At 40.3% G+C, this 26,112-nt stretch overlaps 2 protein-coding genes across 3 annotated transcripts in view; one reads left to right on the forward strand and one right to left on the reverse strand.

Annotated features, from left to right (window-relative positions):
- LOC309559880 (uncharacterized protein) overlaps positions 1-10,065 on the reverse strand; it is a gene marked incomplete at both ends in the record, with an annotated part of 36,871 nt that extends 26,806 nt beyond the window's left edge. The window contains one exon of the mRNA XM_082263307.1: positions 10,055-10,065. Within this exon, the coding sequence (XP_082119433.1) occupies positions 10,055-10,065 (11 nt within the window). The remainder of the gene's footprint in view (positions 1-10,054) is intronic.
- Positions 1,418-26,112, forward strand: part of LOC309559919 (protocadherin-11 X-linked-like) — a 2,238,392-nt gene continuing 2,213,697 nt past the window's right edge. For both annotated transcript variants that reach the window (XM_082263375.1, XM_082263376.1), the window contains exon 1: positions 1,418-2,043. The gene's annotated coding sequence lies outside the window, so the exon portion shown is untranslated. The remainder of the gene's footprint in view (positions 2,044-26,112) is intronic.

A 26,112-nucleotide genomic window follows, 5' to 3' on the forward strand; every position in this document is an offset into this window, starting at 1 on the left:
GCCCACCCCTCACCCTACATCAGCTGAAACAATCCCTCTCCAATGTAAAACCCATGATAAAATACAGGCTGATTACTCATCGTTGTTCAGCTTCTCCATACACAGTCGATCGCCTTCCCACATTAGTTATCACAGTCGTCCGCGACTCAGACACAAGTCAGCGCTGCACCGATATGAGCCCCCCCCCATCAGCTAAAACAACCCCTCTGCAATGGAAATCCCATGCTGAAATACAGGCTAATTACTAATCGCTGTTCAATTTCTCCATACACAGTCGATCGACTTCCCCCATTAGTTATCACAGTCGTCCGCGACTCAGACAACAGTCAGCGCTGGACCGATATGAGCCCCCCCCCCCACACATCAACTGAAACAATCCCTCTGCAATGGAAAACCCATGATGAAATACAGGATGATTACTCATCGCTGTTCAACTTCTCCATACACAGTCGATCGACTTCCCCCATTAGTTATCACAGTCGTCCGCGACTCAGACACAAGTCAGCGCTGGACCGATATGAGCCCCCCCACACATCAACTGAAACAATCCCTCTGCAATGGAAAACCCATGATGAAATACAGGCTGATTACTCATCGCTGTCCAATTTCTCCATACACAGTCGATCGCCTTCCCAGATTACTCGCTGCAAGACGCAAGTTAGTGCCGTATGGATATGAGCCCCCCCCTTCAAAGTAATATACAGACAAGGATCTCAACAAGGTGAATGATGGCGAACTAAAAACAATAAAGAGGAAAAATTAACACTTAAAGTAAACAATATTTACAAATAAGGGAAAAAGATACATGAAAGAAACAATGTTTACACATAAGGAATTAAAAAGATACATGAAAGAAAACAATGTTTACAAATAAGGAATTAAAAAGATACATGAAAGAAAAACAATGTTTACACATAAGGAATTAAAAAGATACATGAAAGAAAAAAAAATGTTTACAAATAAGGAATAAAAAGAAAATACATTTACAAATAAGGAAATAAAAAAAAAAGAAACAATGCTTACAAATAAGAAACACAGCAAAGAAACAGAGGGGTTACCTAAGAGAACAAAAAGGAAATGCAAGAAAGCAACAAAATAATTACAGAAAAAGGAAACATAGGAAAGCAAAGAACACTATACAATGTAACTAGGCCCCAGATAGATCCTAGCAAGCCATCCTTAATGCTTGCAGAACAAAGGAGGGGGGAGAAATCCAAATGTGAAGAGCTGGAAGGATGCTGCAGTGTTGATTTGCAGCGAGTGGACTGATGGTGGAGGCATTCAGCAAGATACCTTTAAGAGCAAGAGAGAGGGAGAGAGAGGGAGAGAGAGAGAGAGAAAACTATCTGGGGAAAGGTTCTATCATTTGCATGCCAGGCCCCTCCCTCCCTGGTGATGTCAGTGAGAGAGAGGGATGCTGGCAGGACCATTGCTGTAACCAGACAGCAGTCAGTGCATGTATAGTCTGAGGTCTGCACTAGACACACACACACACACATAGAGAAGAGAGAGCTGCTGTCATTGCACACAGAGGCTGCACTGCCATGACCACCCCATCTCTGGTGACCTGAGCCTGGCTCCTGTCCCCCAGGGGTGCCTTCCTCTACTCATCTCTCCTCTCTGTGCCACAAAATAAGGAACATATCTGAGCCATCATCATCATCCACAACTTGTTAGCAAGCCTGGTAGACTTGATCAGGAAGATCCAAGCAGCACCTGCCCTGGGTTGTGAAATAGCATATCTGACAGCCTGAGCTATAGGCAATTGATAGACTCTTTGCAGGAACTTTGGATGCACACTGTTCAGGCTAAGGAAGAATCAGGCTTTTGCATTTTTTTTTTTTTTTTTTTTGGTAATTGTATTCCTTCTTCTCTCTTGCTTTGCTGGCTGCTGTGGACTTGCATGGAATGAGCAAGGAGCTGCTGAATGAAGGGATAGCTTTGAATGGTTCAACTTGCCAGCGGTGTGACTGTCACTCTCCAGATGATGCTGTGGAGTTACTGCAGAGCTGTGCCACGATTTGCACCTCGCAGGAATTGAAGGTAAGAGGGCAGATTTTGAAAATTGGGGGGGGGGGGGGGGGGGGGGGCTGAGACCCCCTCTTTGGAGATGCAATATTTGGGTTTTACAGACAGCCTCTTATGCATTAATTAGGATTTGGGCAAGTCACAAGTGCTGCCTGCAAAGTAGTGGTTGCCTTTCTTTTTATTAGTATGGGTGAGCAGTATTGGGCTTTTTTGCAGTTGCTCTTTTTTTTTAATCACACTGAAGGTGTTAGACTGCTGCATTGATGTCAGGTGGATAAAAGATGTTTTCGCACCTCTACTTAAATGTAGCCCCATCCTCTCCCCTCCAGCTGAACAGCTGTGCGCTGTCTCTATGCAGTGGTGCCTGCTGAACAGGGATGTGCAGATTTTTTTTTTCTACCTGTCCTTCTAGGCACAGGTAAGGAGGGTGCTGGCCATTGGCAACTTGAATTTATTTTATTTTTTTGTATTTTTTTGCTTTCTACCGAAGTGCTGGAGCATTTGTCAGCTGTGAGATGGAAATACAGTGGTGCTGATGGGGGTGGAGGAGGATGATGATGTGGGGGGGAGATGAGTGGGGTTGCAGTGTAGGGCTGCAGTTGTAGGATGGTCAGGGAAGGGAGCTCTTGGCTGCAGTAATGAGAGGTGAGGAGGAGTAGAGAGCCCTGTGTAGAAAGGGTGATAGGAATGATCAGAGACTGGGAGATGCAAAAGCAACTGGTAGCAAGGTATGGAGGGCAGGGGGGTTGTCTGCTGCATTTTGTGCACACATCGTGAGCATTCCATAGCTTTGGTGGGTCTAGACTATGGATTGGGTTAAGATCTAGTTATCTATGCTGAGCATTCTATATCTATAGTGGGTTTGGACTATGTATAGTGTTAAGGTTCTATCCATCCATCCTGAGCATTCCCATACATGTGGTGGGTTTAGACTATGGATAGGGTTAAGGATCTATCCTGACTCTGAGTATTCTATAGATGTGGTAGGTTTGGACTATGTATAGGGTTAAAGATCAATCCTGAGCATCCAACGATGTGGTGGGTTTGGACTATGGATAGGGTAATGATCAATCCTGAGCATTCCATAGACGTGGGGGGTTTGGATTATGGATAGGGTTAAGATTCTATTCATCCACCCTGAGCATCCCATAGATGTGGTGGGTTTGGGCTATGGATAGGGTTAAGGATATATCCTGAGTATTCCATAAATGTGGTGGGTTTAGACTCTGTATTGGGTTAAGAATCTATCCTGAGCATTCCATGGACATGGCGGGTTTAGTCTATGCATAGGGTTAATGATCAATCCTGAGCATTCCATACATGTGGTGGGTTTAGACTATGTATAGGGTTAAGGATCTATCCTGACTATTGCATAGATATGGTGGGTTTGGACTATAGGGTTAAGGTTCTATCCGTCCATCCATCCTGAGCATTCCATGGATGTGGTGGCTTTAGACTATGGATAGAGTTAAGAATCCATCCTGAGTATTCCATAAATGCGGTGGGTTTAGATTATGTATTGGGTTAAGAATCTATCCTGAGCATTCCATAGACGGTGGGTTTTGTCTATATATAGGGTTAATGATCAATCCTGAAAATCCCTGGATGTGGTTGGTCTAGACTATGTATAGGGTTAAGGATATATGCATCCATCCTGAGCATTCCATGGATGTGGTGGTGGGTTTGGACTATGTATTGGGTTAAGGATCTATCTTGAGCATTCCATAGATGTGGTGGGCATAGTCTATGTATAGGGTTAATGATCAATACTGAGAATTCCATAGATGTGGTGGGTTTGGGCTATGTAATGGGTTAAGGATCTATCCATCTATCCTGAGCATTTTATGGCTTTAATAGGTGCATAATTTGTATAGGGTTAAGGATCTATCTATCTATCTATCTATCTATCTATCTATCTATCTATCTATCTATCTATCTATCTATCTATCTATCTATCTATCTATCTATCTATCTATCTATCTATCCTGAACATTCTATAACTGTAGTGGGCTTAGACCATGCATGGTTAAGAATCTATCTATCTATCTATCTATCTATCTATCTATCTATCTATCTATCTATCTATCTATCTATCTATCTATCTATCTATCTATCTATCTATCTATTTTTAGGGTGCCTAGTTGCATAATGAATAGCCTGTTGGATCCCCTTCCAGCATTAGGGAGAATTCTAATAAGCCCCTGCATTCTAAGCCTGTGCTGTATTGAACACGCCGAGTCGATTTGCAGGAGTCCAGGCAGTTGTAAAGCTGAACAGTGTGTTGTATATTTCAATGAACAGAGCTCTCTATGACTGCTGAGCTCAGTCTTTCAGCATCAACACTGTATTATTATGTTGAGAAAGTAGAAAGCAAAAGTGAAAAAAAAAAGGAAATACCCACCCCCTGTGACACATTAACAGCCGCCAGAGCAAAGGAAAAAAATAAATCAGAGCAATCTGCTAATTTTACTATAGCAGGTGTCTATTTTTTTTTTATTTTTTCTTATTTAAGGATTCAAGGAATCGAAACTTTAAAAAAAATGTTATTGCTGAGAATTAAAAGCTCCTAGCGGTGCATTTCTGCTCTTGTGCAGTGTGATATTGATTAATGCCTCCGCTGTAGATATATTCAACGCACAAGTAGTGTCCGAGTAAAATCAATTTCAGAATAAAACGTTTGCCACACTTGTTTGAGTCTCACATAACGCACGTTGGTCCTCTGCATCAATCTCCAAGGGCGGCTTTAAATTTTCAACGTCTAACAGAATCAGACTGACAAATATACATCTTTCATGGGGCTCCAGGAGCCATAAAATATAAGAATGACTGCTTTAAATAGCGCAGGAACTATCTCTTGGTGTCACGAACATCTATCTCCTTTTCCCATCTACAAGGCGCCCATAATTCTCCGTATTGGGTGCTCTACATTATTCATTGCGCCAAGTTTGCACGTCACAAATTGGGTCTGGAATTATGATCTGTTCTTGGGGGATAAAATTGGCAGCATGCATTGAAATCCCAAGATTTATGTCATTCCTCTCCCAAGCGCCAATTCCCAGAGCCTTCCTACCTAAGCTAAACACATGGGGTGTTGGGAATTGAAAATTCACAGGTGTTTGGGTTGTTTAATGAGTCTAATCACCAAAACCATGCTTTCAAAAGTGCTTGGTGCCTCTGTAGAGTTGGAAATTGGGTTTGACCATTCTTATATATTGGCTCAGTGATCTAATTAGGTTTAGAGAAAAATGACAAATAGACATTTGGGACCCCCCCAACGTAAAAATGATTGAGCTTCTTTGTTCTGATAGAGGTGTTTAGTTGGTGGCTATGGAGCGTTGGTGGGATTGTAGCTCAACATGGCTTAGGCTGTGTCTGAGACATCAGGTAGAACATTAATAAACTGGCAATGAAGCAGCTACAATGGTATTCATGTGTCTTGAATTTCATCCCTCTTGTCAACATGAACTCAATTTTCTGTAAGGCATCACAGCCCTCACCTGTCTTCTCTTAGATAGGCTCAGTGAGATGTTGAGGAAGACATCCTTGGTTGAAGTATAATTTATATGCAACATTGTGCTGTCTGTTCAGTGAAATTGGTTTTATGCTGCACAGCTTGTGCAGTTGTGGAGATCAAAGATCTGAGCCCATGCCGTTGTACTGAATTTGAATTCCACGTTGAGCCAAGTAATGAAGAAGTTCTTGGGCGAGACTTAATGCTATCTGTTAAAAAAAAAGCTTTCTCTGTGAAGATCATAGTCATGCAACATGGCAGTCATGGATCAGTCGTTGTCTGTAGCCGAGAGGAACTGGTGATGTGGTGGCTGTTAAGGGACTACAAGCATCAAACTGCTCTGTGTTCTCCTGGCTAAGTGGCTGGAGACTTAAGATGGAACTTATGGTTCCTTCAGCTGGAGTGGCATAAATGTCAAAAAGGTCAAAGTAGATTTTGCAAGGAAATAACCAATACTTAAGATGGAACTTATGGTTCCTCCAGCTGGAGTGGCATAAATGTCAAAAAGGTCAAAGTAGATTTTGCAAGGAAAAAACCAATGCTAAGTTCAACCGAGCCTTCCATGCCTGGGTTCCAAAAGACCCCCACACTTTCGAAAAAAAAAAAAAAAAAATGTATTTGACAGCATTAAGACATTTAGCACTGAGATGTTGTGAGGTTGATCCTCAGCTGAAGTTGAGTTTTTACACATTGTGCAAAATATAAAGGTCTCAGATTAGCCTGAATGACATAGAATAATAGTACGAGTAGCAGGTCCAACAAGGAGGTATATGAGAAGTTTAGCAAAAACAGAAGTAACAATATATAATAATTTATTTCTGAAGGAGTAGTAGATGCTTGGAAATAACTACCAGGAGATGCAAATAGGAAAATGATCAATACTTCTGGAATAAATACATATCCCAAGATCAAGTTGATAATGAGTAATATAGGCAAGCATGATGGACCTCTTTCGGGTTCTGTTACCGCAGGGTGATGGGCACCATTTAGTTCCAAGCATGCAATGGATGCTTAGAAACAACTACCAGGAGATACAAAGAAAAAAAAAATGATCAATACTTCTGGAATATATACATATCCCAAGATCAAGATGATAATGAGTAATATAAGCAAGCTCGATGGACCTCTTTTGAGTTTTTTTATTGGAAAAGTGATTGGCACCTTTCAATTCCAATCATGCGGTGGATGCTTGGAATCAACTACCGGGATATGCAAATTAAAAAAAAAAATAGCAATCATTCTGGAATAAATACATATCCTAAGATCAAATTGAAAATATAAGCAGGCATGATGGACCTCTTTTGTTTTTTTTTTTTTATTGGAAATGTAATGGGCACCATTTAGTTTCAAGCATGTAATGAGTGCTTGGAAACAACTACCAGGAGATGTAAATTAAAAAAAAAAAAAATAGCAATATTTCTGGAATAAATACATCTCCTAAGATCAAATTGATAAGAAGTAATACAAGCAGGCATGATGGACTTCTTTGAGGTTTTTTATTGGAAATGTAATGGGCACCATTCAGTTTCCAGCATGTAATGAGTGCTTGGAAACAACTACCAGAAGAAGCATAAAAAAAAAAAAAAATAGCAATATTTCTGGAATAAATACATATCCTAAGATCAAATTGAAAATGTGTAATATATGCAGGCATGATGGACCTCTTTTGTTTTTTTTTTCATTGGAAATGTAATGGGCACCATTCAGTTTCAAGCATGTAATGAGTGCTTGGACTACTACCAAGGAGATGTAAATTAAAAAAAAAAAAAAAAAAAAAAAATTAGCAATATTTCTGGAATAAATACATCTCCTAAGATCAAATTGATAAGAAGTAATACAAGCAGGCATGATGGACCTCTTGGGGTTTTTTTTCATTGGAAATGTAATGGGCACCATTCAGTTTCAAGCATGTAATGAGTGCTTGGAAACAACTACCAGGAGATGTAAATAAAAAAAAAATAGCAATATTTCTGGAATAAATACATCTCCTAAGATCAAATTGATAAGAAGTAACATCAGCAGGCATGATGGACCTCTTTTGGGTTTTATCCTTAGATCAAATTGATACTAAGTAATATAAGCAGGCATTATGGACCTTTTTTGGGTTTTATCCTTGAATCAAATTGATAATAAGTAATACAAGCAGGCATGATGGACCTCTTTTGGGTTTTATCTTAAGATCAAATTAATAATAGGCAATATAAGCAGGCATGATGGACCTCTTTTGGATTTTATCCTAAGATCAAATTGATAATAAGTAATACAAAAAGGCATGATGAACCTCTTTGAGGTTTTTTTTATTGGAAAAGGAATGGGCACCATTCGGTTCCAAGCATGTAATGGATGCTTGGAAACAACTACCAGGAGATGTAAATAAAAAAAAAATAGCAATATTTCTGGAATAAATACATCTCCTAAGATCAAATTGATAATAAGTAATATAAGCAGGCATTATGGACCTCTTTTGGGTTTTTTTTTATTAGAAAAGGAATGGGCACTATTCAGGTTCCAAGGATGTAATGGATGCTTGGAAACAACTACCAGAAGATGTAAATAAAAAAAAAAAAAAATTAGCAATATTTCTGGAATAAATACATATCGTAAGATCAAATTGATAATAAGTAATATAAGCAGGCATGATGGACCTCTTTTGGATTTTTTATTGGAAAGGAATGGGCACTATTCAGGTTCCAAGGATATAACGGATGCTTAGAAACAACTACCAGAAGATGTAAATTAAAAAAAAAAAAAAAATAGTAATATTTCTGGAATAAATACATATCCTAAGATCAAATTGATCATAAGTAATATAAGCAGGCATGATGGACCTCTTTTGGAAAAGTGATGGGCACCATTCAGTTCCAAGCCTTCAGAGCAATGTATGGAGGTGATTCATTGCTACTGGTTTGCCCATCATTCTGCACTTTGTAAGCTAAGCTCTTTGCATTTATACACTGTGTGGTCCTTCTGGATCTTGCCATTGGTTGATAGTAATCAGACGCTGTAAATTTGGCCTGGTGGCTCATGGTGCTCAGTGGGATTTAAATGCACTTTGGTGATATGTTGGGAGATTTGAGTTGTTACGACCCATTTTTTTTCTTTGTAAAATAAAAAAGAACAAAGGCAATAGTTTTAAAAAGCAGGGGTTTTTCAATTACAGCCGACGAATTAAGTCCAGAACTTGCCGGAGAGGCCATAAAAGCTTCTGCTTGCTTAGCTCCTTCAAAAGCTCCTCTGTTTGAGGATTTAAACTGCCCTTGTAATTGTCTCTAATGTGTTATGCAGCAAATAAGAGGCGGATTAGCAAGGTATACATTTTCAAACTAGGTCTCACGACTTTTTGCATTTACTGCCTCCAGCATTTATGTAAAGATATTATTATTATCATTCTTTCTTTTTTTTTTAAAGGGGGGCTTTAGATAGAAGATATGAAGTCCTTAATGTACTAGCATATGTTATCATTTCCTGAAAACACTTTTTTTTTTTTAATTGGCAGTTGAGCACAATCTTTCGATAAAAGCAAATTCTCGTTTTTATAGTTGTCATTCAGTCTGTTTTAGAACATTCTAATTAGGGATTACTATGGATGACAATTGAATTGAGGACGTTAAACTAGGGGAAAAAAATCAGCATCACTCGTGATGTTAAAGTCAAGTTTTCTCCTTCAGCGTCCTATAAATTTTAGATGTCATGAAGTCCTAAGACAGCCCGTGATGCGTGTTGATGCGAAATGTTGACTCAATGCTTTCCTTTTTTGGATTGGCAAGCATGGTGATATGCTACGTACATGCAATATACATTGATCCTATATGTTTAGATATACCTGTACGTGTCTGTGTGTTGGTGCTTGGGTGTTTTTAGTAAAGCGGACCAAGGCAATGTCTTGGGGAGTCAAAACACCCTATGGGGGGAGATTTACTAAAACTGGTGTACTTAGAATCTGGTGCAGCTGTGCATAGTAACCAATCAGCTTCTAACTTTGGCTTATTCGATTAAGCTTTGATAATAAAACCTGGAAGCTGTTTGATTATTATGCACAGCTGCAGGGCCCGGGACTAGGGGTGGACAGGAGGGTGGCTGCCCTAGGCACTGTGGTATCATGTAAGGGTGTAACAAAGGGATTGGGGGGGAGGGCATTTGTGTTGAAAGGGGGAATTTGGGGGGCGGCAGGGGATACATGTTTTTCCAGGAGGGGAAATTTATGGGGGTGCTAAGAGTGGTGATTTCGGGGACTTGTGTTGAGAAGGCAATAAACTATTTGTGCCAGTAGGGGGAGATTTGTTTTGGGAAGGTAGAATAAGATTTGTGCTAGGAGGGGGATTTTGGGAGAATTTGTGCTAGAAAGGGGGATTTGAAGAGGGGAGGGGGATGTGTACTAGGAGGCAGAGGCATAGATAAGGGGGGGGTCCAAACCCCCCAAGCATCGGTTAATTTCACAGCAGCTTCGGGAGCCGTACTGCTACTAGGAAGACCACCTGTCTTATCCATGAGGCTGACAGGCAGGGCCCGGCTTACATTAAAGTCATGTTTACTATTTGCTTCACTAACAGATGTGCCTGCTGGGGGCGCTGTATATACTGTATATATATATATACACACCACAATTTGTCACAGCGTGGCAGACGTGTTAATTATTGTTCTCTGGGTACTCAATGCTGAACCCCCCCCAGGAAAGAAAAAATATCTACGGCCCTGCTAAGAGGGGAAATTTTAGGGGTAGAGGATTAGTTGTGCTAGGAGGGGTGGATTCTTTTTTTTTTTGGAGGGTGGGGGGGGGGCATTCGAGCTGGGGGGATTTGGGGGATATGGGGAGCAAAGGTTTGTGCTGAGAGGGGGAATTTCAGCAAGGGGGGCGGTTTGTACCGGGAGGAGGGGCATTTGTTTAGGGGATAAGCATGCAGATTAGTGCTCAGTGTATTTCGGGGGGGGGGATTTTTGCTGACACATAATGCTCATACATCTTTCGGGGGGGGGGGAGTGGCGCAGTTTGTCGTGTTCACCCTGGGCTCTAGATAACCTTGTTTCGGCATTGCACAGCTGCACTAGACTTTGCACTCTCCAGTATTAGTACATCAACCCCCTATATAACCAATTTTGCCATTTTTCTTTTTGCTTTGGGTGCCGTTTGATTGAATAATAAATGTAACATCTAAGAGGACGTTTATAGTTGACATGAACTGAATCCGTCATGCTAGAAGCAGAGCCATAATATTGTGTTACTGTGCTATAACCCAGGCAGATTTCCAGGAAGAAGACCTTCCAGGTCTTATGTTTCGAAAGCTTTCGAAACGCATTAGTTTTCTACTTTAACCATATGAAAACCACACATTTATACACAGAGAAGGCCGCCCGCTCAAGGCCAATCTTCAAACCCAGGCATTGTGCCTGGATATCAATTGTCAACTGTCCATGCTAGTGTTCTGTAAAACACTAAGGAGAGCACTGTATGGTAAAGGTCTGCAACATCCAAATGATCATGAATCACAGACCATCAAAAGACTTGAAGGGGGGGGTCGGAAAAAGGACTCGCAGTCAGCAGTGGTTGTGCTACTGGCACATGTATCAGTTAGTGGTTGCATCTTAGGCTTCAGGACTAAATGATTCTTATTTAATTGTAGAGTGCAGTAACTTCATTTCAAGTAGGAGAAACGCAAAAGTCCCGGAGGTGCAGATCAACTGCCATCTCCGAGTAACCATGAAAACCTTGGAGGAGGTTTAAAAAAAAAAAAAAAAAATGCACAACAGAGTCTTTGTTCTCTAGGCATAAAGCTTGTTATGAGAAGCATCTATTGGACTTTTTGTGAAGAAAAAAATCGTTCTCATTAGCTGTCATAATCATTTGAGTAAATAAGTTTGTGTCTTGGTGCATGTGTATCCGTATTCCGGGTCATCCTTGGGGATGCGTCTTCATATGTTCTACTCTTCCAACAGCTTAATGAGCAATTAGCCGTCGTGTATGCAGAACTGATAACTGGTGCGCAAAGCAGGCATCTAGCAGAAGATGTCAGCGTGGCCACCCTGAACCAAGATCTGTGACCCTTTTGATGTCCAGGCAGCCAAGATGATGTTGTTGAGCACAAATATTCAAAATGCTTTTCTACTAAAGTTGCAATCATCGAGGTTCCTGTTACTGGTGGCGTCTTCTGTATGAATGTATCGACCAATTAGGACCTTGCCATGCTAAAAGCTGAAAGTTTTTTTAGTTCCAGTTTTGAAGTCAGGCTAATTCGGTGACCTTATTGAAGTTGAAATATGGAAGAGGCGGCTACTGGCAGTTCGGTGGACAAGCTTATTATTGACTAGTCAAGGTTCCTGCTGTTTATATATAAGCAGATTGGTCATCCAAACACTTTATCTTAGCTGCAGGCAGTCCAGTGTGAAAAAGTTTTGACTGTCTATCTACAGTGATAGCCATATCTTATATGCCAAGGGTCTTGAATTGCAAAAATGGCTGCACAAATGTCCCATGCATACACCAATATGGTCCTTCTTCTGGCTGCAGATTATATCCCAGCTATTATATGCAGTGCTGTATCTTGGCCTAGGCCAACAAGGCCCAGGCCTAGGGCGGCACTTTGCAGGAGGGCAGCAAATAAGGCTGCACTGATGAGGTGGCACTGATAAGCTGCACTGATGGGGCTGCACTGATATGCTGCACTTATGGGCACTGATATGCTGCACTGATGGGTGCTAATAGGCTGCACTGATGGGCACTAATTTTCTGCTTTGGTGGCCATTGATGATGCGGCAATGGTGGGTACTGATAAACTGAACTGATGGGCACTAATGAGGCTGCACTGATAAGGCAGCACTGATATGCTCCACTGATGGACACTGATGAGGCTGCACTAATGGTGTGGCCTTTACAGGAAGGGGTAGGTCATATTTAAATTAGGGGTGCCCAAGTTTTTCAGGCCTAGGGCAGCACAAAACCTAAATACACCACTGATTATATGTCAATCTGCAGAGGTCCATACATGGCATTAGTATTAGCTCAGAAGGTGTATCATGGTTTTGCTACTAATGTAAGGGCATCTTTAGCACTTATATAAGCATTTTATCACTTAGGAAAAGTAATATTTGAAGCCTTTAGTTCAGGGGTCTTCAAACTATGGCCCTCCAGCTGTTCAGGAACTACAATTCCCATCATGCCTAGTCATGTCTGCAAATGTTAGAGTTTTACAATGCCTCATGGGATGTGTAGTTCCGCAACAGCTGGAGGGCTGTAGTTTGAAGATTGCTGCTTTAGTTGTTGTCTAGCTCTAACCTTTAAAGTTACGTTATTGGAGAAGTGGTTGGTTGTGGTGTGGGAATAACATAATCACCTGCTAATGCAAAGTAATGCAAAGCGATTCCACCTACTGATCTAAGCTTACTTTTATCAGACAATCTTACTTAACTGACTACACCTGCTATGGTTTAAATGAGTGGTATCTGTACAAATAATTGTTGATTTTCCAAAATTTTGGAGTGCAAAGACCTACCTAAATTATTAAATGTCTATACCAGGGATGTCCAAACTATGGCCCTCCAGCTGTTCAGGAACTACAATTCCCATCATGCCTAGTTATGTCTGTAAATGTCTGAGATTTACAATGCCTCATGGGACATGTAGTTCCGCAACAGCTGGAGGGCCATAGTTTGGACACCCCTGGTTTATACGGTCAAAGAGGTCCTATTAACATTTTGGTGGACTTAAAGAGTAATATACCTACAGATGGTAATGTTGGTGACCTTGATATCACAGCTGGTGGTTTGATGGAATGTGGTTCCTGAACTTGTTAATTGGTCGGATGTACATAATTAATAAACACCAATAATTCAATTTAATTAGAGCCTGTAGGTCAAGCTTGTCCCTTGAATTTTATGAAGCTACAGTCACTGTGATGATCAAACTGGAGTTAAATTATATAAACTAACTCAAGATTGAAAAGTGATTTAGCCCTCTCTAGGTGCTGGGAGAGATTCCTCACGTGTCAGGGTACCCAATATTTGGTTTACAGCAATTTAAGGCTAGAAATGTTAGGATCAAACTTTAATTAACTGGCTAGAAATGTCTATACGGTCAAAGAGGCCCTATTAAGATTTTGGTGGACTTAAAGATTATTATACACACAGATGGTAATGTTGGTGACCTTGATATCACAGCTGGTGATTTGATGGAATGTGGTTCTTGAACTTGTTCATTGGTCGGATATTCATAATTAATACACACCAATAATTCATAATTAATTTAATTAGAGCCTGTAGGTCAAGCTTGTCCCTTTAATTTTATGATGCCACAGTCACTGTGATGATCAAACTGAAGTTAAATTAGATAAACTAACTGAAGATTGAAAAGTGATTTAGCCCTGTCTAGGTGCTGGGAGAGACTCCTCACATGTCAGGGTACCCAACATTTGGTTTACAGCAATTGAAGGCTCGAAATGTTAGGATCAAATTTTAATTAACTGGCTAGAAATATAACCACTGAGGCATTGATTGGCTTGTACACTGAAGTCTTCTATATCAATAGACTATACTGATCTAGCTGGTGACTAGTGGCAGAGTGGGAGTCATGCTTGGCAAGTAACCTAACTAGGTGTTATCCAATTTCAGAAGTTCTAAAGTCAAGCCCATCAACAGACATAACCAAAGTTGGAGTCATTGACGTAGTGGCTAAGAAGCTGACCATGTTGACGGCAGGGGAGGACAGGGCCAGGGGGCAGGGGGGCAATTGCCCCCCGGGCCGCTCTGATGCTCCGTAAAAAGGCTGCACTGCTTCTGCCACAGACATGCCTAAAATATTCCTGTTGAAACAAAGTAAAAAGTCCCCACCACTGACCTACTGAGTGAGGGATGAAGACAAGGACAGAGCGCAGACCTCCCTTCCAGCATGGATGGAGTAAACTGTGTCTGAGCAGAGGTCGGTTCCATGCCCCACTGGAGACTCTCCTCCTCCAGGCAGCCCCGATCGAGCTGTCCCAGCACCCCCCAACTGCCCCCTGCTGACCAGGTCAGGAGCCCAGATTCGGCCAGTGAGTAGAAAGTATCTGGAGCGGAACTTCAGCCTTGAATGGGGGTAAGGAGGAGGCCAGGAAGAGGGAGGGTGGGAGGAGGCCGAGTCGCTTCACCATGGGCCTCTGGTTTGCACTAGCCCCCTGGGCCAAAAGTTGCCAGTCAGCCCCTGGTTGACGGGTAGGTTATCTACCCAGCTTACTAATCCATTCCTACAAAAGTCCCAATTGTTAACTTAGTGGCTTTTTTTTTTTTTCTAGTTGTGGGTTTTAGGGTTCAACTTGATGTGTTTTTAATCAAATTACATTAGGATAGTTTTAATGGCTTAACTTCAGGTTCAAGGGTAAGTTAACCAAGCGCCCATGATGAATTCTCGATCAATGAGGTTATGCTACTCAACAGGCATAACCAAGATTTAAGTCTTTGATGTGGTGGCTACGAAGCTGACCATGTTCAAGGGTAAGTTTATTTACAGAGCATACAAAGCCATTTATACGGAAATAAAAAAAATCACAATTACTTTCTTGATGAACCTGGCTCAACTTCAGGTTCGATGGTAAGTTGACCAAGCGCCCATAATGAATTTCCGATCAATGAGGTTATGCTACTCAACAGGCATAACCAAGATTTGAGTCTTTGATGTGGTGGCTATGAAGCTGACCATGTTGAAGGGTAAGTTTATCTACCGAGCATACTAAGCCATTTATACAAAAAAAAAAAAATCACAATTACTTTCTTGATGGCCTTTTTCTAACTTTGGGTTTTAAGGGTTCAACTCAATGTGTTTCTAATAAGCTTACAGTATGATCATTTTAATGGCTTAACCTCAGGTTTAATGGTCAGTTGACCAAGCGCCCATACTAAATTCTCGATCAATGAGGTTATGCTACTCAACAGGCATAACCAAGGTTTGAGTCTTTGATGTGGTGGCTATGAAGCTGACCATGTTGAAGGGTAAGTGTATCTACCGAGCATACTAAGCCATTTATACGAAAAAAGAAAAATCACAATTACTTTCTTGATGGCCTTTTTCTAACTTTGGGTTTTAAGTGTTCAACTCAATGTGTTTCTAATCAGCTTACAGTATGATAATTTTAATGGCTTAACCTCAGGTTTAATGGTCAGTTGACCAAGCGCCCATACTAAATTCTCGATCAATGAGGTTATGCTATTCAACAGGCATAACCAAGGTTTGAGTCTTTGATGTGGTGGCTGTGAAGCTGACCATGTTGAAGGGTAAGTTTATCTACCGAGCATACTAAGTCATTTATACGAAAATAAATCACAATTATTTTCTTGATGGCCTTTTTCTAACGTTGGGTTTTAAGGTTCAACTCAATGTGTTTCTAATCAGCTTACAGTATGATCATTTTAATGGCTTAACCTCAGGTTTAATGGTCAGTTGACCAAGCGCCCATACTAAATTCTCGATCAATGAGGTTATGCTACGTATTCTTTTGAAGTCAAAAGTTTCAATTAAGTTAAAGGAATGAAGTAGATAGCTGGTTACAAATGTGGGGTGGAACTTGGCATTCAGAAAAGTCAAACAGTTGACCTTATTATAGTTGAGGTAATTACATTGAGGGCTTGGTGGCTTTGAGTTAAATTTTATGAATCCGGCAAACTAAATTGGAACCACTGAAGTGCCCCCCCCCCCCCCCCCTCCTTGCATTTTGTACATCATACTGGTCTGTCAATTTTGAGCTGGTGCCTAGTAGCAATTCTTAGGTTACATTTGCCAGAAAACCGTACCGCAAGGCAATGCCAGGACCAATAATTACCACCCCAACCGCTGAGTTAACAAACACTAGCCTACGGAAATAGGGTTCCAATTACTCAGTTGAAGTTGTAGTGTTGAGTATTGACTTTAAGACGTCCTAGGTATTACAGTCCTGAAGGGTATTCTGAATGGCCAAATTTTTTATGTATGGGTGCCGTAACTGTTAGTGTACTCAGGAGCAGAATGTCCTTTATTTGGGCACATTGTTATTCTTTAACCGTTGCACTGAGATAAAAAAAAAAAAAAAAACAGTGCTGTAGATTTAGGCTTCCAGATGGAATATAATTTAACCTAGACAGTGCTTTATTAGGCTGCAGAGATAAATGGACTGCATGCCTTTTAAATATTTGATCAAATGTTTACTCATTCCGATGACATGTCTGAATTCTCAGAGCTTCACACCAACTACTTATCGAATATAAAGTGTTTTTTTTTTTCCCTTTGCTGCAGCATAACCATACATCAATACCAGTTACTAAATTAATCTCAGCCCTTATATTACATTACGCTACTAAATCGGATACCTCCAGGTGCTTGCTGCTAATTCTGGTCAAACCGCAGCAGATGCCTCCATAGGACTGAAACTTAAGACCGCTGTACATAAATTACATCATTTATATTCACTGCTTTATGTAATATAGCTTAAATAGCAACAAAAAAATACAAATACATCTGTAAAAAGTAAAAAGTTCCTTGTAGATCTGTAAAAATGAAACACTTCAGCTCCTGAAGGTTTTACCCCCTTCATGACTGGGCCTTTTTTTGCTATTCGGCATTGCATTACTTTAACTGGTAATTGCGCTATTCGGCACTGCGTTACTTTAACTAGTAATTGCGCGATCAATGCAACTCTGTACCCAAATTAAATTTATACAATCATGCATCATGCAACGTTGTACCCAAATTAAATATATATAATCATGCATAATGCAATGCTGTGCCCAAATTAAATTTATATAATTTAATATAAATAATAATAATAATAATAATTTAATAAAATATTTTGGTGGTAATTTATCACCACTGGGTTTTTTATTTTTTATTATGTAAGTGAAAAAGAAAAACATTTAAAAAAAAATAATATTTTTTACTTTCTGCTTTAAAACATATTCCAAAAAAAAAAAAAAAAGTCATCATAAATTAGGCAAAAATACATTCTGCTGCATCTCTTGTAAAAAAAATCCTAATAAGTATATATTGATTGGTTTGCATGAAAGTTATAGCGCCTAAAAACTATTGGATATTTAGTAGATTTTTTTTTTTTTATATACTAGTAATGGCGGTGATCAGCGAATTATAATGGTACTGTGATAGTGCGGTGGGAAATCTGACACTAACTGACACTGGGTAGGAACTGACCAACTGACACTGCGTTACTTTAACTGGTAATTGCGTGATCATGCAACGTTGTACCCAAATTAAATATATATAATCATACATCATGCAATGCTTTACCCAAGTTAAATTAATATATTTTTTTTCACACAAATAGAGCTTTATTTTGGTGGTAATTTATCACCACTGGGTTTTTTTATTTTTTTGTTATGTAAGCAAAAAAGAAAACATTAAAAAAAAAAAAAAATATATATATATATATATATATATATATATATATATATGTTTTACTTTCTGCTTTAAAACATTTTCCCCCAAAAATTGTCTTAAAAAATTAAGCCAAAATACATTCTGCTACATCTCTTGAAAAAACAATCCCAATAAGTATATATTGATTGGATTGCATGAAAGTTATAGCGCCTACAAACTATGGGATATACGTATACTAGATTTTTTTTTTTTTTTTTTATACTAGTAATGGCGGTGATCAGTGACTTATAATGGAACTGTGGAAAATCTGACACTTTAACTGGTAATTGCGTGATCATGCAACGCTGTACCCAAATAAAATTTATATAATCATGCAACGCTGTACGTAAATTAAATTTATATGATTTTTTCACACAAATAGAGCTTTCTTTTGGTGGTAATTTATCACCACTGGGTTTTTTATTTTTGTATTATGTAAGGGAAAAAGAAAAAAAACATTTAAGAAAAATAAATAAATAAATACAGAAAAAAAAAAAAAAAAATATATATATATATATATACATACATATATTAAAAAAAAAAGAGCGAGCAACGGACAGCTACGGCGATTCGCCCTGGAGCGCCTGCCTGCCGCCATATAACTGCGGCGGGCGGGCGCAGTTAATGAGCAGTAAGTACATTTAAGCTTTTTTTTTTAATTATTTATTTATTTAATCATTTTTTTCACCACTTGCCAATCGCCTACCTGCATTTCCTTGCGGAGGGGAGGCTCGTACCTGTACGTTGGCAGTGGCTTCCAGGTTCAGGGCCCACATGCGCAGCCACCCCCAACCAACTCCCACTGGGATTTTATCAGCAGGCTTCAACCGAGCATGTCTGAGATGTGCTGATTGGCTCTGTCCAATCACAGCTCAGAGTCCTGTGTTGACAAACAACACAGGGCTCTATGCAGAGGGAACGATCTCTTTGCTTTTTCTCCCTGCAAATAAGATACTTATCATTACACATTGTTAGGCACACAGTTAATCCTTTGATCACCCTTCCAAGTTTAGGGCACACATGAACGCCACCCCCGACCAACTCCCGCTGTGTACAATGTAACATTTCAGTAGAGTAAGTACTACTTTGTACAATGTAACATTTTAGAAATGTGAGCACTGCATTGTACAATGTAACATTTCAGTAGAGTAAGTACTACTTTGTACAATTTAATATTTTAGTAGAGTGAGCACTATGTTGTACAATGTAACATTTTAGTGGAGTAAGCACTGCATTGTGCAATGTAAAATGTTAGTAGAGTGAGCACTGTGTTGTACAATGTAACATTTTAGTGGAGTAAGCACTGCATTGTACAATGTAACATTTCAGTAGAGTGAGCACTGTGTTGTACAATGTAACATTTTAGTAGAATGAACACTGCATTGTACAATGTAACATTTTAGTAGAATGAGCACTGCATTGTACAATGTAACATTTTAGTAGAGTGAGCACTGTGTTGTACAATGTAACATTTTAATAGAGCAGGCACTGTGTTGTTCAATGTAACATTTTAGTAGAGTGAGCACTATGGTGTACAATGTTATTAGAGTGAGCACTATGGTGTACAATGTAACATTTTAGGAGAGTGAGCACTATGGTGTACAATGTAACATTTTAGTAGAGTGAGCACTGTGTTGTACAATGTAACATTTTAGTAGAGTGAGCACTGTGTTGTACAATGTAACATTTTAGAAGAGTGAGCACTGTGTTGTACAATGTAACATTTTAGTAGAGTGAGCACTGTGTTGTACAATGTAACATTTTAGTAGAGTGAGCACTATGGTGTATAATGTTAGTAGAGTGAGCACTGTGTTGTACAATGTTAGTAGAGTGAGTACTATGGTGTACAATGTTAGTAGAGTGAGCACTATGGTGTACAATGTTAGTACAGTGAGCACTATGGTGTACAATGTTAGTAGAGTGAGCACTATGGTGTACAATGTTAGTACAGTGAGCACTATGGTGTACAATGTTAGTAGAGTGAGCACTATGGTGTACAATGTTAGTAGAGTGAGCACTATGGGGTACAATGTTTGTACAGTGAGCACTATGGTGTACAATGTTAGTACAGTGAGCACTATGGTGTACAATGTTAGTAGAGTGAGCACTATGGAGTACAATGTAACATTTTAGTAGATTGAGCTCTGTGTTGGGCAATGCAATAAATTCAGTAAGTATTACTTTGTACAATGTAACATGTTAGCAGAGTATTTCCTGCCTTACACAACTTTGCAACAAAACCACTAATAAAACACTTTTGATATTTTTCAAAGCATTTTTCTTCTTTTTTTTTTAAGTCAAACACAGCACCTAAAGTTCTCACTAAGAAAAAAAACCTACAAAATATGAAAACACGCACACACCTATATATATATATTTATATGGAGAAAACTCAAGCTGCACTAAAATGGCAATTATATCATCTTACGGCCGGTTGTAGAGGTCACCGAGGATGATTTTTAGTGCGTTTTCCAGCAGAATGTAACAGTAAACGAAGTTCCGTCGAATCTTATTAGCGGTGACTTGTAGTAAGGATGACGTTTTTGCGTTTCTTAATGGCTGCAGTTTGTCGAAGGCATCGAGGTATCTCTTTCACATTGTCAGAGGTTTTTTTTTTCCTTAGAAACACGGAGAATATTCAGGGCAGCGAGCATCGTGGTACACAAAGCGGGTCAGCACATTAATAAGTAGAAGTTATTGTCAAATGAAATGTTGGAAAGTCTTCTAATGATTTAAATTGACACGTGGCGCACTCCACTCCATCAATACCATAACCCGGAATGAAGAGACCATGTTGAGATAAAAACACATATTTGAAGGGTAATTGGTGTTCAGTTGTGCTGGAAAAGAACAAAACGCTAATTTTATCGGCGAGAAATTCCAAGAAATAACGCATCATATAAATCAGCAATATTTAAAGCTTCAGATATTTTTAGACAATTTGATTGATTGATTGATTGACTGCAAATATCAAGCATCAGCCTTAACCACTTTAAGATCAGAAGGTTTGGCTGCTTAATGACCAGGCCCTATTTTGCGATTCGGCACTGCGTTACTTTAACTGACAATTGCACGGTCGTGCGACGCTGTACCCAAATAAAATTGATGTCCTTTTTTCCCCCACAAACAGAGCTTTCTTTTGGTGGCATTTGATCACCTGTGCGATTTTTATTTTTTTTTTTTACGCTATAAACAAAAAAAGAGCGACAATTCTGAAAAAAAATAACAATATTTTTCACAATTTTTTATATGAAATTCTCAAAAAAAAATTTTAAAAATCTAAATGTTTTAACATTTTAGGCCAATTTGTTTTCTGTTACATATTTTTGGTAAAAAAAAAAAAATCGCAATAAGCGTATTTTGATTGGTTTTGCGCAAAAGTTATTGCGTTTACTAACTACGGGAAAGATTTATATCATTTTTATTGTTTTTTATTTAACTAGTAATGGCGGTGATCTGCGATTTTTTTTTTTTGCGGGACTACGACATTGCGGCGGACAGATCGGACCCCTGACTGACATTTTTGACACTTTTGGGGGGACCAGTAACATTACTACAGTAATCAGTGCTAAAAATATGCACTGTTACTGTAAAAATGACACTGGCAGGGAAGGGGTTAACTTTATTGGTGATCAAGGGGTTAAGTGTGTCCCTAGGGGCGTGATTCTAACTATTAGGGGGCGTGGCTTGTGAAGTGATCACAGAGACATACGATCCTACATAGCAGGATCGCATAGCCTCTGTGTTTACATCAGCCGCCGGTCTTTCTCCCTCTCCTGAGGGAGATTGCGAGTGTCCGGCGGACATCGGAGCCGCGGGTCACGCGCGCGGGCTAGGCAGGGAACGAGCGGGGGCGAGCGACGTACCCCTACGTCACTTTGCCTGTAGGGGGCTGACTGCCGCAGTATATAGTCGTGCGGCGGTCGGCAAGTGGTTAAAGCGTAACTCCACTTTTGTTGAGAAATAAACATTCCCCTCTGGGTGATCTCTGTACATTGCAAGGATTATAACAAACTTTGTTGCAGATTCCTATCTTTTGTTATTCTGAAGAAATCATTGTTTGTTCCTCTGTGCTGAGTGGGTCTAATGGGAGTGGTTTCCTAATTATCTATCAGCTGTGGCAGCTGCAGAGCTCTAATGAGGAAATCTGCTGGGCCTGCGTCCCTTTAGCCGTGTTGCTATTGGGAGGATCTCACCAAAAAATGACATTTTTGTTGCAGGGGATGCCAGAAATCTGACTTGTATCTTAGTGCAGACTTCTGGGAAAATTGGTGAGCCAATCACACAAGCAGGAAATGACGTTTCTGGGGGTGTGGTCAGTATACATTCTGTGTACAGAACAGCTCCAGGCAGCCATAGTGGAGGATTTGTGCCAGGAGGGGGGATTTGGGACGTTTGTGCTAGAAGAGGTGATATGGTGAAGAGGGGAGGAGAACTGTGCTAGGAGGAGGACATTTTTGATTGGGGGGGTGGGTTGGTGCTAGCAGGGAACATTTTTGCTTGGAAGGGATTATGCCTGGAGGGGAAATTTGAGGGGTAGGGGATTTGTGCTAGGAAAAGAGATTTGAAGCTGGGGGGGGGGGGAAGTGTACTTGGAGGGGAAATTTGAGGGGTAGGGGATTTGTGCTAGGAAGATGGATTTGAAGCTGGGGGGGATGTGTACTTGGAGGGGAATTTTGAGGAGTAGGGGATTTGTGCTAGGAAGAGCAATTTGAAGCTGGGGGGGGGGGGGATGTGTACTTGGAGGGGAAATTTGAGGGGTAGGGGATTTGTGCTAGGAAGAGGGATTTGAAGCTGAGGGGGGGGGGGGATGTGTACTTGGAGGGGAAATTTGAGGGGTAGGGGATTTGTGCTAGGAAGGGAGATTTGAAGCTGGGGGGGGGATGTGTACTTGGAGGGGAAATTTGAGGGGTAGGGGATTTGTGCTAGGAAGAGGGATTTGAAGCTGGGGGGGGGGGGGCGTGTACTTGGAGGGGAAATTTGAGGGGTAGGGGATTTGTGCTAGGAAGAGGGATTTGAAGCTGGGGGGGGGGGGTGTACTTGGAGGGGAAATTTGAGGTGTGGGGGATTAGTGCTAGGAAGAGGGATTTGAAGCTGGGGGGGGTGTACTTGGAGGGGAATTTTGAGGAGTAGGGGATTTGTGCTAGGAAGAGGGATTTGAAGCTGGGGGGGGGGAGAGGATGTGTACTTGGAGGGGAAATTTGAGGGGTAGGGGATTTGTGCTACGAAGGCTAAAATATTTTGGGGCTGAGCATTTGTGTTGAGGGGATTGAGGGGGATTTGTGTTGGGAGGGGTGATGGGGGGGGCAGGGGGGTAAAGGATTGCTAGGAGTGGTGATTTAGGGGGATTCGTGTTGGGAGGGGGGATAGGGGAGGAAGATTTGTGCCAGGAGGGGGGATTTGAGAGGTTTGTGCTAGAAGAAGTGATATGGTGAAGGGGGAGGAGAACTGTGCTAGGAGGGGAAATTTTTGTTCGGGGTGGGGGGGGGGGGCGGGTTGGTGCTAGGAGGGGGCATTTTTGTTTGGAAGGGATTGGTGCTTGGAGGGGAAATTTAAGGAGGTGGATTTGTGCTAGGTAGGAGGATTTGGAGCTGGGGGGGGGGGGGAATGTGTACTTGGAGGGGAAATTTGAGGGGTAGGGGATTTGTGCTAGGAGGGCTGACTTTTGGGGAGGGGCATTTGTGTTGAGGGGATTTTGGGGGGCTAATATTTGTGCTGGGGGGAGGTATGTTAGCAGGGGAACAGATTTGTACTCTGGAGATTTATGCTCAGAGGGTAAGCATGCAGATTAGTGCTCAATTTTTTGGGTACAATTTTTTCTGACACATAATGCTCATACATCTTTGGGGGGGGGGGGGGGGGGTGCGTAGTTTAGCATGTTTGCCCCGGGCTCTAGATTACCTTGTCCCAACACTGGTTACAGGGACCTCGTTATGTGACTTTGTTCCCCACAATATTTAGGACCTGCCCACTGCCAGAGAAAGAGATTCTGTTGTGTGCACCCGCATCCTTAACTGAGATTCCAGCTCAGAGATGACACAATTCTATGCAATCCATGGCTGTGTTCACAAATGTTAGACACAGATCAGCCCCTGCCACAGCCTTTAACCTTGTGACTTACTATAAAGTCGGGGGGTTCATGTCAGTGTGCGTTGCGTTCTTGCATTTGACCTGTATTTGGAAAGCACAAGAAATGCATTTCAGCAAATGTGATTGGCTTTAACTCCTTTACGACTGTCCGCCGCAGATGTGCTGCGGCAGGCAGCCGCTGTAGGGCAAATCACCCTACATGTACGGCGCTCGCTCTCGTGAGGCTAGGGGGCGAGCGCGCACTACCGGCGGCGCGCTCCCGCTCCTAAGCAGGGAAACCAATGCGTGCCATCCGCGATCGCTCCCCGCTGAGAGAGAAGAACGGTCGGCTGTTGTAAACACATCTGACCGTTCTTCTCTCTGGAATGATCACAGAGCGCCTGTGATCCTTCTATATAGGATCACAGGTTTCTATGGACATTCCATAAGCCCCGCCCCTTAAACAGTTAGAATCACTCCCCTAGGCTCACATTCAACCCCTTGATCGCCCACAGTGTTAACCCCTTCCCTGCCAATGGCATTATTACAGTAACAGAGCATATTTTTAGCACTGATTACTGTAGTAATGTCACTGGTCCTCCCAAAAGAGTCAACAATGACAGTTAGGGGTCCGATCTGTCCGCCGCAGTGTCGCAGTCCTGCTAAAAATCGCAGATCGCCGCCATTACTAGAAAAAAAAAAAAAAACAATAAAAATTAGATAAATCTTTCCCGTAGTTTGTAGACGCGATAACTTTTGCGCAAAACAATCAAGATTGCAGAAAACAAATTGGCCTAAAATGTTAAAAAATTTTGATTTTTAATTTTTTTTTTTTTTTTTGAAAATGCATAAAGCAGAATGTGAAAAATATTATTATTTTTTTTTTAAATTGTTGCTATTTTTTTTGTTTATAGCGCAAAAAATAATAATCGCACAGGTAATCAAATACCACCAAAAGAAAGCTCTATTTGTGGGGAAAAACCAATCAAAATACGCTTATTGACTTTTTTTTTTTTTACCAAAAATATGTAGCAGAAAACAAATTGGCCTAAAATGTTAAAAAAAATTTGATTTTTATTTTTATTTTTTTTTTTTGGAATGTTATATAGCAGAATGTGTAAAATATTGTTTTTTTTTTTTTTTTCAGAATTGTCGCTCTTTTTTTTGTTTATAGCGCAAAAAATAAAAATCGCACAGGTGATCAAAAGAAATCTCTATTTGTGGGGGGAAAAATACATCAATTTTATTTGGGTACAGCGTTGCACGACTTCGCAATTTTCAGTTAAAGTAACGCAGTGCCGAATCGCAAAATATGGCCTGGTTATTAAGGGAGCAAATCCTTCCGGTCCAGAAGTGGTTAATTTTTTTTTTTTGGGAATGTTTTATAGCAGAAAGTGAAAAATATTGGTCTAAAAATTGGACTAAAAGGATAAAAAATGTTGATTTTTTAATTTTTTTTTTGGGGGGGGGGGGGGGTTGTTATATAGCAGAATGTGAAAAATATTGTTTTTTTTTTTTTTCAGAATTGACGCTCTTTTTTTTGTTTATAGCGCAAAAAATAAAAATCACACAGGTGATCAAATACCACCAAAAGAAAGCTCTATTTGTGGGGAAAAAAAGGATCCATTTTATTTGGGTACAGCGTTGCACGACTTCGCAATTTTCCGTTAAAGTAACGCAGTGCCGAATCGCAAAATATGGCCTGGTCATTAAGGGGGCAAATCCTTCCGGTCCGGAAGTGGTTAATTTTTTTTTTTTTGGGAATGTTTTATAGCAGAAAGTGAAAAATATTGGTCTAAAAATTGGCCTAAAAGGATAAAAAATGTTGATTTTAAATTTTTTTGCGCTATAAACAAAAAAAAGAGCGTCAATTCTGAAAAAAAACAAAAAAAAAAACAATATTTTTCACTTTCTGCTATATAACATTCCCCATGTTATATAGCAGAAAGTGAAAAATATTGTTTTTTTTTTTTTTTTTCAGAATTGACGCTCTTTTTTTTGTTTATAGCGCAAAAAATAAAAATCACACAGGTGATGAAATATCACCAAAAGAAAGCTCTATTTGTGTGGAAAAAAATTCATCAATTTTATTTGGGTACAGCGTCGCACGACCGCACAATTGTCCCTTAACCACTTTACCACC

Source organism: Pelophylax lessonae (assembly GCF_965119305.1).
Source record: "Pelophylax lessonae genome assembly, chromosome: 7".
NCBI lineage: Eukaryota > Metazoa > Chordata > Amphibia > Anura > Ranidae > Pelophylax > Pelophylax lessonae.